Source organism: Malaclemys terrapin, chromosome 2 (assembly GCF_027887155.1).
Source record: "Malaclemys terrapin pileata isolate rMalTer1 chromosome 2, rMalTer1.hap1, whole genome shotgun sequence".
Taxonomy (NCBI): Eukaryota; Metazoa; Chordata; order Testudines; family Emydidae; genus Malaclemys; species Malaclemys terrapin.
In genome coordinates, this window is record NC_071506.1 from 134,005,755 (window position 1) to 134,017,951 (window position 12,197).

At 45.6% G+C, this 12,197-nt stretch overlaps 1 protein-coding gene across 1 annotated transcript; it reads right to left on the reverse strand.

Moving 5' to 3' along the window:
• Positions 1–359: 359 nt before the first annotated feature.
• On the reverse strand, positions 360–7,747 carry NEFL (neurofilament light chain). Its single transcript, XM_054020770.1, has 4 exons — positions 6,650–7,747; positions 4,027–4,151; positions 2,558–2,880; positions 360–921 (listed from the first exon to the last, which is right to left on the reverse strand). The coding sequence occupies exons 1-4, from the start codon at positions 7,718–7,720 to the stop codon at positions 755–757; spliced, it is 1,686 nt and encodes a 561-aa protein (XP_053876745.1). The 5' UTR covers positions 7,721–7,747; the 3' UTR covers positions 360–754.
• Between the last annotated feature and the right edge of the window lie 4,450 nt (positions 7,748–12,197).

Here is a 12,197-nt window from a genome sequence, read left to right on the forward strand (position 1 = left end):
ACTGCTGTGCCTGTATGAAATCACTATTTCTTCCGTGGGGTTTTGCATGAACCTGGCAGTCTGTCCATGTGCTACACTTTGTAGCGTGGGGGGGGGAGCTTATAAATACCCCCCCCCCATTATTTCCTTCACTATTTAGACTGTTCAATACAGATTATATTCCAGACACATGAAGAATTTGTGAATGATAACTCAGTGTTTACGTCCCCAAAAGCACCAGCTGAAAAGGAATATTTACCAATATTACATGTCCACCTGTATAGGACTGGAACATTAGTACTTTGTTCTAATCATGTGTATAATTTCATCAGTCATTTCCAGATCTATTTGGTAACATATGACACACACTATGAGAAAACTGTGTATGCAGTTCTTTAACTTTATTGTCTAGCTTTATTGCACATACTTTATTGAAGCCTTCATTACTTTACCACTCAAGGTTTCCATAGCTATTTTGAATTTAGTTTAAACATATTTTGTCTCCCAAGTGACAATTTTATTTCAATTTTAAGGTTTTGAATCATCCAAATTGAACATAGCTCCTGAACTGATAAGTAAACACCATGCATATTCTGGAAGCAAGCCAATGGGTACTCTGCAAGCATACTGATACTGTGCATAGAGAAAAAACACCATAGAACTTTAACTTTAAACCTAAATTGTCTCTGAATTAAATACATGGTGTGACATTTTTAGCTCAGTAAATTTATGGATTATTTTGTGACCTGATTGGGAAACCGACACACAGTCTAAATCAATCCTTCTTCTTCTCTTTTTTCTCTTCCTCTCCTGCTGCCTCTTCCTTCTTCTCCCCATCTTCAGCTTCCTCAGCAGCCTCTTGGGATTCCTCTCCTTCTTCCTCTTCTCCTCCTTCCTCCTCCTCCTCACCCTCTTTGGCTTCCTCAGATTCCTCCTTGGCACCTTTAAAAATTGAGCAGCAATAAAGCATTCCACATCTTGCATGTAGCAGCTGCTGAGCCAGGGTCTTGATTCTGCTTTAATTGAAGTCAATGATAAAACCCCTACTGACCTCAATAGGAGCATAAATGAACTTAGGCTATGTCTACACTACAGCCAGGATCCACACTCTGAGATCGATCCACCGGCAGTCGATTTAGTGGGTCTAGTGAAGATCCGCCAAATCGACAGCAGATCGCTCTCCAGTCGACCCCTGTACTCTACCCCGATGAGAGTTTCTCCCATCGGCCCCCCACAGTGTAGACCCCGTGGTAACTTGATCTAAGCTAAGTCGACCTATTCACATAGCTGGAGTTGCATAGCATAGGTCGACTTACCGCGGTAGTGTAGACATAGCCTTAATTTGGGGGCTTCAAAAAAAATTTATATTAAGTTTAGGGTGTGTTTATTTAGGCTAGAGCTTTCAAGAGACTAAGGGAGTTAGGCACTAAATCATATTGAATTTCAAAGGGATTTGGGTGTTTAACTTCTGTAGGCTCCTTTGAAAATCCTGGCCTTAAAAAACAACAACAACACATAACTGATTGGCAACTCATTTTAAGCCTTGATCCAAAACCCATTGAAGTCAAAAGGAGTCTTTCCACTGACTTCAGTGAACTTTGGATGAGCACATTGGTGATCCACTAGAAAAGGCATTATCTAGTTACAGATGAGCTTTCATACTAAGTGGATCTTAGATAACTGTTTAAATAAAAACAAATTTGCTTTCAGATGTGTGTAGTTGAAATCCTCCCTCAAGGATTAATCATCACAGATCATTAATATCTGCTTGTTTAATTTTTTTCCTGCTGTTTAGGCATTTAAGATTTTACCACCCATTGTTTAGTGCATTAGACTATGTGCCCTGAGAATGATTATAGCATCAAAAAGAGAATGAAGATTCTCAGTGGAGCTCTAGCTCAAAGACACAGGATAACAAAACAAATTGCAACAGGATGTGGGAAAGGATGCTCCGGAGAATAATTATTTTTAAATGTTTCTTTAAAAACTTCCAAGTTTAGTAAAGAATGTAATGGAAAAATGTACTTTGGTGGAAGGAGGACAGCGGAAATAACTGGCAAGATCCCCAACTGATGTAAATCAGCACAGCTTCACTGAACTCAATAGCATTGATTTATGCCAGCCGAGGATCTGGTTCAAGATGTTCTCTGGGAATTAATATTTAGTTCAAGATGTTCCTGTTCTTTTCAGGAATGTCTGGAAATGGTCAATTAAGTATTGTTTATTGGCTTGAGAATTTGCCAATAGCACTTTCTATTAACATAGCCCAATGCTCTTTCTTTGAAAGTCAATTGCAAAGCTCCCATTGACTGCCAGGAGAGCAGGATCGGCCCCATAATGTATTGAACATTCAATATTTGTCTGATTTCATCCTTCATATTGTACTTAAGTTTTCCCACACATGCATCATGGGGTCAATCCAGCAATTCCTTACTTATGTGAATAGCCCCATTTAAGCCAATGGGTCTATTCACTTGAGTTAGGAGTGTTTATATTAACAAAGACTTGCAGATTGAGGCCTCATATATGAGCATAGGTGAATTCTGGAATAGCATGCTTTGAAAGTAACCAAATGTACCTTCTTCCTCTTCTTCAGCTTCTTCTCCTCCCTCCTCTTCCTCAGCCTCCTCCTTCTCCTCCTCCTCACCTTCTTCTGAAGGGGGTGCTGCTTTGGCCACTTCCATTTTTGCTGCCTCAATAGTCTCCTCTACTTCTATCTGTTCTTCCTGAACGTGACTGGAGTAGTAAGCAGGGAAGGAACGGGCTGACATCAAATAGGAGCTGCTCTGTAAACCACTGTAGGCAGACCTGCCAAAGACTGGGGCACTCTGAGTGTAGCCACTGGTTATGCTTCCAACACCAGTGAAACTAAGCCGTGTCTCCTCACCTTCCAGCAATTTTCTAGAGGAGGAAAAAGAAACAATTATGTATTGTTTGTCCTGCAGTTGGGCCTAGAAGCCCCTTTCACGGGCCAGGGCCACATTGTGCTAGAGGCTGTACAAACACAGAACAAAAAAGATGGTCCCTGCCCCACAAAAGATTACCAACTTATACACTTTTAGTAATAAAGATCATTATTCTACAATAACCAACTGTCTGGCAATTATACATTGATCCAAAAAGGATGGCACTTTATCAAAATGAGTTACAGAAGGTAGAAATTAGACATCAATGTGCATCACTGGATGTAAAGAACCCTTTGAAAGGGAACTAATGAAAAAAACGGCATGAAAATAACATCACTACGCCAACAATGGAAGATAGTTGTATTCTGTTATCCTGTAGGACTGCACAGAGTAGGGACACCCAACAATTTGACCTCCTCCTTTTGTTCCAGGTGGTCCACGTTTAATAAATATACCAAGCAGTTTTATACTGAAAAAATACTCCCCTACACTCAGATGCAAGTAGTCAAAATAATTTTAACTTGGTGTTTGCAGTTTCCATTAATGCCTAGGGTCAAGCATAAAACAATGATGTAGCAGTAAGTTTGCTCCCAAACATTAGCCTTCAGCTGAGATTTTAATAGCACCTAAGTAACTTGTAGTGGGATTTGTGCTCCTAACTCACTTAGGCACTTTTGATAATCCCAACCTTTGTATTTATTATTTTAATTAGGCTTTGCTGGTTCTAACAAACTTTTTGTATTCAACAAATATAAGCATGGAAGGTTTATTATATAGTGAAGATTTTGTCCTGAAGCAAACATTTCACCTTCAAATCATTTTTGGTTGGCTTTTTTTCTGTGAGTGGGTTTAGGGGCTAGTTAATAAAAACACTGAAGAATAAAATAGAATTCTATAGGAAACCTGCAGCAATGTTTTCTATAGTGACGAAAGAGTGCAGAAAATGACCTCATAGTTCTTATCTATTTCAGATATCTATTAGTCTATGAAAGGCTAACATAGTCAGCAGCTATAATTCTTGCCAAATATTAGAGCTAATTATGTAAGGGGTTAAAGCTAGTGAGAGGCATGAAAAATAAAATGGAATTTCTCCAGCTGCAAGAGAAAATTTCTGATTCACTTAACACTTTCTCCATCATACCTGTATGCTGCAATTTCAATATCCAGAGCCATTTTCACATTGAGAAGATCTTGATATTCTTTCAAATAACGGGCCATCTCACTCTTTGTGGTTCTCAGTTCATTTTCTAATTTATTAATTGTGTCCTGTTGGGAATAAAAATATTCAGAAACATAAAATCTTTAGTTCCTCTTGTGTACTGCAGTGATGGCTTGGAAAATAATGCTAAAATCCTATTTTCCCTTGCTGCAGCAAGGGAATGTATTTAATGGACCCAGGTCTGGCTTCAAATATAAGGTTGAAACTCTCATTAAGTGCCGCATCATCTGATAGGGTTTTTCCATGTCTAACATATATGATTCTATTTCATTTAATGTTTTTAAGATCCAAAGTGGTTTTGATTTTCCCTATTTCCCACAAACAATTGCCAGAATTTATTTTAGTTCCCACTATTTTTTAAAGAAGAAGTGCTTATTTGAGGGCAGAAAGCAAGTTATGTTGTGAAGCTACAATCGTTCAACAGATACTATTTTACATTTTAGCCTAATGTCATTTTTCTTTCATTCATGGAACTTCATGCCAATAAACACAATGGGACAGATCCTTAGATCCTATCTACTGGCATAGTTCCTCAGTGGAGCTACATCGATTTGCACCATTTAAAGATCTGGCCCATTAGATTCTGTGCCAACTACCTGCATTTGCAGATATGTTTATCTAGTCCATTTCCATTCCTTTTCATTAAAGAAGTGATGGATTCTTTGCTACTTCAAACTAGTTAGTTCCTAATATGGTGGTTACTAAAAGAGAGAATGACCCTCTTAAATCATATCTTGTTTTAATGATATAATCCTGTACTTCTTACTATGGCGAAACTTCCAATTGACTTTAATCACAGAATCATAGAAGTGTAGGATTGGAAGGGACCTCAATAGGTCAGCCAATCCAGTCCCCTGCACTCAAGACAGGACTACCTAATAACTAGACTACCCCTGACAGGTGCTGATGAAGAGTTTTGCCTGAGTAAGGGCCACAAGATTTTTACATACAGTAATAAGTGATTCAATGACTAAATTATTCCTGAAATTTTTGTATTTTTTAAACACAAACTACCTTTGTTTTCTCTTAATCTTTTATTCTTTACTCCTTTTGCATGTTCTAGCATTATCTTCTTAATTAATTACATTATTTTTTTCATTAAAGGATCAATTAAATCATTTAAAAATGTATCCACATAATTAATATCACCTAACATGCATTAGAACTAATACCGCCCATTCAGATTTTATTAACTACAATATACAATTCATAAATAACCCAACCCAATGAATTTTAATCCTGTTAATAGAGCTGTACTCCAACATTTATCAAAACGATCATAACAGTGTTTTTAATTGTAGTCGTGTAATTAGCACTGTATTAAACATCATTGTAAGTAATGCAGCTCATTTAACTGCATTCTGTTATAAGCTTTGCAAAACATTCATCATAATTAATGACACCTTTTTAGTTGCTACTCTTATTGCTGAGTTCTGCTTATTTCACCGGAATTGGGTTTTAACTTAACCCTTTAAAAACGATTCCTGTAAGGAATATACATCCTGCTTAATGCAAACCTTTGTGTTACTTTCTCCTATAGCTGAGGATATAAGCACGATGGACATTTTGCATTTAGTTGCAAAGAAGCACTGTCTATGTTCTGGGGTCCCTGCAGAGGGGAGAGCTCTTACCTGCCCAGAAGACTGCAAGGGTCAATTCCCTGATTAGGCGTTTGCAGAAGACAATTAATGTATTCCCACTGACTTCAATGGGCTTTGAATCCAGGTATAGGTGATGGGAATTTCAGCACCGTGCCTGGACAGATGCTGGGGTTGCTGCTTTCATTACTTATCTAGGTGCTGGACAGCTCCCAAGCTAGGAGCCAGTAATACGCCCCAGTGCTGGACAGCTCCCTGGGTTAGCGCTAGTGATATCCCCCAGTGCTGGACAGCTCCCTGGGTTCGCGCTAGTGATATCCCCCCAGTGCTGGACAGCTCCCTGGGTTCGCGCTAGTGATATCCCCCCAGTGCTGGACAGCTCCCTGGGTTCGCGCTAGTGATATCTCCCCAGTGCTGGACAGCTCCCTGGGTTCGCGCTAGTGATATCCCCCCAGTGCTGGACAGCTCCCTGGGTTCGCGCTAGTGATATCCCCCCAGTGCTGGACAGCTCCCTGGGTTCGCGCTAGTGATATCCCCCCAGTGCTGGACAGCTCCCTGGGTTCGCGCTAGTGATATGATACCCCACGGTGCTGGACAACTCCCTGGGTTAGCGCTAGTGATATGATACCCCACGGTGCTGGACAACTCCCTGGGTTAGCGCTAGTGATATCCCCCCAGTGCTGGACAGCTCCCTGGGTTCGCGCTAGTGATATCCCCCCAGTGCTGGACAGCTCCCTGGGTTAGCGCTAGTGATATGATACCCCACGGTGCTGGACAACTCCCTGCCTGGGCGCTCGGGATGGTGCCCGTAGCTACCCGCGTGGACGCTGGGGATGCTGCCCGGTGCATTGCACCGTTGCCCCCCGGAGTGACCTGCCCAGGCGCTCCAGGGTTCCCGGGTACCCGCCTGCCTATGTCCCGGGGGAGGGATGCCGGGGGTGGCTCACCTGCATGGCAGCGATGTCTGCGTTCTGCTTTTCCTCCAGCTCCTGCAGTTGCCTCTCCATCGCCTCGTTCATGCCGCGGGTGGCCTCGATCTCCAGCGTCTTGGCCTTGAGCAGCCGGCGGCTCTCGGAGATCTCGTCCTTGGCGGCGCGCACGGCGTCGGTGTTCTTGGCGGCGCTCTCGGTGAGCACGGTGAAGCGGCTGCGGAACCACTCCTCGGCGTTCTGCATGTTGCGCGCCGCCAGCTTCTCGTACTGCGCCCGGATGTCGCGCAGCGCGGCCGAGAGGTCCGGCTTGGCCGACACTTCCATCTCCACCGAGAGGTGCGCGTACTGGATCTGCGCCTGCAGCTCGGCCAGCTCCTCCTCGTGCACCTTCTTGAGGAAGGCCAGCTCGTCCAGCAGGCTGTCGATGCGCTTCTCCAGCTCGGCCCGGGCCAGCGCCGACTCGTCCGCCCCTTTGCGCATCTCCAGCAGCCGGCCCTCGGCGTCCTCCCGGCTCAGGATCTCCTCCTCGTAGCGCGCCTGCAGCCCGCGCAGCGTCTCCTCCAGGCTCTCCCGCTCGCCCTGCAGCGCCTGCTTCTCGCCGCTGGCCTCCTCGGCCGCCAGGCGCAGCTCGCGGATCTCCTGCTCGTAGAGGGCGCGGAAGCGGGAGGGCTCGGCGTGCTTCTGCCGCAGCACCAGCAGCTCGGCCTCCAGCACCTTGTTCTGCTGCTCCAGCTCGTGCACCCGCTCGATGAAGCTGGCGAAGCGGTCGTTGAGGTCCTGCAGCTGCGCCTTCTCCTGGCTGCGGATGGACTTGAGGTCGCTGCTCATGGCCGCCACCTGGCTCAGGTCGAAGCTCTCCACCGAGGGCAGCAGGCAGCCCGAGGCCGACGAGGCGGCGTAGCTCCGGCGCACCGACACGGAGGAGACCGGGGCCGAGAGGCTGGAGTAGGTGGAGCGGGACAAGCCATAGCCGCCACCGCCGCTGCTGCCGCTGCTGCTGCGCACCGTTCCGATGTGCAGCCGGGGACTCTCGGCGTAGCGCCGCTTGTAGGCGGGGAAGAAGGAGTCGTAGCCGAAAGAGCTCATGGCGCCGCCCGCCGCAGGAGGAGAAGTTGCTCTGCGCCTGGCCGCCGCCCGCCCGCCCCTATTTATACAAGGGGGCTCTGACGCAGCCGCCCCGTCGCGGGGAGAGGCCGCGGGCGCCGGTGCCAAGAGCAGGGAGCGCGCTGCGCCAAGGGAAGGGGCCGGGCTCCGCCTCGGAGACGGGGCTGGTCTGATCGCCTGCTCCGCGTCAGGACATCCTCTCAGCCCGCTTCAGCCCATCCTCCCTGCTCCCTTCCCATCGCCCCCCTTGTCCCCAGCATTGCCCCCTTCATCCTCATCCTCCCACAGCAGCTCACATCGCTCCCCCTTGTCCCCATCCTCCCAACAGCAGTTCTGTAGCGGGGCAGTTACCCTGCTACTGGAGGGAAAGGTAGGCGGATTGGAGAGGCAGCCAGAGCTGTGGCCACACCCAATCAGGCCACAGCTGGCCCTGATATAAGGGCTAAGGGAGAAGCTAGGTCAGTCTTACTCCAGCCTTGGAGTGGGAAAGACTTAGCTCCTTGGGGTTACAGGCTACCTGAAGCAGAGCAGTGCTGGGAAAAGGCAAGCGGAGGTGGGGAGGTCTAGCCTGGCTACTCCCCAGGCTGAGGCCTTGCTGAAACCTAAGGAGGTACTGGGGCTGCAGAGGTAGCTGGTCCAACCTGCTTGCCAGTGATGAGTGGCCATTACAGACTGCGGTCTGCCCCAGCAAATAGGGCTAGATGGAGACTGGCAGTAGCCACTGAGGCAAGCTGGACATAGGGGTTGGGGGTTCCCCTGGGAGGGGAGACTCAGAGTGTGTGGGGGGGTACTGATGTGGGCAGTACCCCAAGGTAAAGGGGTCTGGGAGGCACATGGTGGGGGCCTGAGGTGGGAGAGATGCCAGCCAGCAGGGGGTGCTCTGAGGCTGGAATTGAGCTAATTTCTGGCTGACCAGCAGGAGGTGCTGCAGTGGTGAGTCCTTGATCTGTTACAAGCTCCCATTGCCCCCCTTTGTACCCATCCCCTCAGGAGTGCCCATTGCCCATCAGCCCCTCCACATCTAGCAGCTTCTTGCCACCTCTGTCCTATCAGCCTGTCACACCCCATTGGTTTATTTCATTCCCCAGCTACTCCTTAAACCCATCTCCATTAACTCCTTTTACTCCAACCCCTTTTCTATCAACTCCTTTCAACCACAGTCCATCATCTTGTCCTCATCCTCTTCTCATCCCATCAATTCTTTCACCCAATCTCATCCCATTCCAATCCTCTCCCCCAATTAAATTGTGTCATCCATCAATACCTGGTATTTCCATTAAGTCCTTTCACCTGAATCCACCCCATCATTTCCTGGAATCTCCTCATTACCTACTTTCACTTCACCCTACCATTTTCTTCTTACTATTCATCAGTACCTCTGAGTCCACCCCACTGGCTCCTGGCATCCCTCCCAACCAATCAGCTCACTTTGCATATTACACCCCCCCACACACACATAGGACAGTCTCCTATGACACTGCAGTAATACAAGGGGATTTTAGTAATATAATGAGACTATACCTAATACAAAGTTTGTGTGTATATATAGGGTCTGAGCCTAAGGGAGTGAAGTGCCCAACCCCATTTGGATTTCAATGAGACTTGGGTACCTAACTCTTCTATTAGCTTTTGCAAATCCTAGCCTATAGGTGCATGTCAATCTGATTAAGTTATTCTGCATCTTAATTTGCTTTTATCATAATTCATCCAATACACTTGCAGTTTAACTCTATTTTTACTTGCCTTTCCACCGTGTCTCTGCTGTAATATTTGTTATATCCTTTTCTAAATCAGCCAGTTATATGAATTCAGAAAAAAAAGTGGGTTAGGATTGCTTGTTTCCTGTCACAATGAAATACACCAACACACACACACACCAGTATCTATCTATCTGAACATCTGTTTTTGTGCCCCATGAAATTTGCTTGGTCAGCCTGTTTGAGTCACAGATCACAGGTAAATGACAGACTTGTTGCATCAGGTTGAGAGGAACTCCATAGGTATATTAAAGCAACTGGATGACTGCTTTGCATTAAATACTGTTCCCTCATCTGTTCTGAAGGATTTGCTGTTAGTTAAAACAAAATAACCTTTATGCCCTGATCGCTTTGCACTAAGTATAAGATATGAAGATATTGAAAGAATAAAAGCAGGCAGTACAAGTTTCATAGATCCATATGATTGTATTCAAGCAGATTTCTCTGGATCAGAAGAGGTTCTTTTAATGGCAAAAATAGTTGTTCAATGAAAGCTTTGTCTGAGTAAAGACTAAATAAAACTGCAGGATTTGGTCCACATTTATTAGCAGCGGACACTGAGCCTGCTTAATAGTTTCTCTTCCTTTGTGAAGCAATCTATCTCTATTGGTATAACACCTGTGAAATATACCATCTAATATATTTAGATAGCACCAGTCACAGTGGCCTTTAGGCACTGACAACACACAGGACTGGCAAAAATTGTTTGCTTAATGCTGTTATCTTCTAATAAAAAGGGATTAGGATTGTTTTCCCATTACCTTGGGATGGTCTCAGAGGCTGAGTTTACATGTAAAATGCTACCAAGTCAACATGGCAATTATACAGCTCAAGTCAGCGGAGCCAGGCCAGTCCCGGGTGTTTAATTGCTGTGTAGGCATACCCTGCAACTGCAGTTTCTTTGTATACAACATGTTGCCAATTGAACCATTATGACAATTGAAATATGTTAGTGATACAGTAAATACAGCCTGAAAACTAGGGCCTGCATAGTAAACACCGGGCATGTTGCTCAACTGGTGTAAATCAGCATAGCTCTTTTGATGTCAATAGAATTATGTAGTTTACTCTAGCTAGGGATGTTTTACATATGGCCTTATGTACCTGCAAAATTTTAATTTAAACCAAGAATTATTTTGGCTATTACATTAGGAAAAGGGTTGTGAACTCTAGAACTACATATGCAGTGGGCACCAAAGTAAATACAAATAATTCAGGATTTTTGCTAAGTCTCAAATCTATGCAGTGGAGATGGCTGCACTTCCTTGTGCAGCCTGCCTGTGTGGCTTGTGGTGTTTGCAAAGACCTTTGGGGAAAAAATACAAATGAAACAATTGCTAAACTGCTGGCTGACTTGGCACATCACTATTGACCACATTCATGTTTCTTTCAAGTGACTACTTAGTTTACCATATGCTCTGGGTATCCCTAGGCTTCTGGATGCCAGTGGTTGGATCACTCTAAGTGTTCTGTTCCTTTCCTCTGAAGCATTTGACACCAGCCCCTGCTGGACAACAGGATACTGGGCTAGATGGACAATTGGTGTGACCCACTAGAGCCGTTCTTGTGTGCTACATGGATCTGATCTAAATCCCAGCCAATGGAAAGACTCTCACTGACTTCAATGGCTTTGGATCAAGTTATTATGGGCGAGATCCTCAGCTGGTGTAGATTGGCACAACTCCATTGATTTCAATGGTTCTACACTGATTTACTCACTGGAGAGCTGACCCTCTAGTTTTGTAGTATTTTATTTAATATTTTAATATCTGAGTTTCAAACCTGAGGAAAATGGGATTAGTAATAACTAGTCCTTGTATAGTATTAAAAATCTGGAGCTCTAACACTCTCTCAAGTAGTCCCAGGGTGGGGATGAAAAGCATGCAAAACCCATTCTTTTGAGTCAACTGGTGGCAGGAAGAAAGAGGGGTAGTGTCCTCCAGCTTGCAGACTGTATCAAGGCCAGCTGTAGGGGAAATGGCACCCTGGATGAACTTGTATTTTGGCCCCCACTGCCTCCCTGTGCTCCACACCCTTCCCTGCCCCTGGCTCTCCATCCATCCCTCCCATTGCCTCTGCCCCCCCCCGCTGGCTCCCCAGAGCCCTGCTGCTTCTTCCCCCCTCCCCCCATTGTCTCAAGCTCCCTTCTGTGGCCTTGCACCCCAGGCCCATGCCACTCCTAGCCTCTTGACCACAGCACACAGGGTGCCCGCCTGCATCACCCACCTGTAAGGCTGTCCCTGGACCCTATAGAAACTTCTGCATACCAGCTGCGGTGTTGGGCTATTGTGTGGCTAAGTGAGGAATGTTGTTAGCTAGGAAGAGAACAGAGCAAATAAAACTCACCATTTAAGCCATCATCCCTTGAAAGCTCATAAGTATTTAGGGTAATGCTGCCTCAGATTTTTCTACCTACCTTTGTCCTACTGCTTTTTTTTGTTTGGTTTTTTCCCCAGTGTGAAGAGCACAGTCTAGGCCCTGCTGTTTCGCTGTCAATAAAAAAACAACCTAAAAGTGGTGGTGAACAGAGGGTTGTCTATCAATTAGCATGTAAGTGCTCCTGCTGCCTCTCCTGAAAACCTGTCTGCATTTTTAGTACTCACATGGAAAAAAAACATCAATGTGGTCAATAGAGATGTGCTGAGTCAGCCAGCAGTTTAGGCAATTGTTTCGTTTACATCTGCTGAAGCAAAAACCTGAGG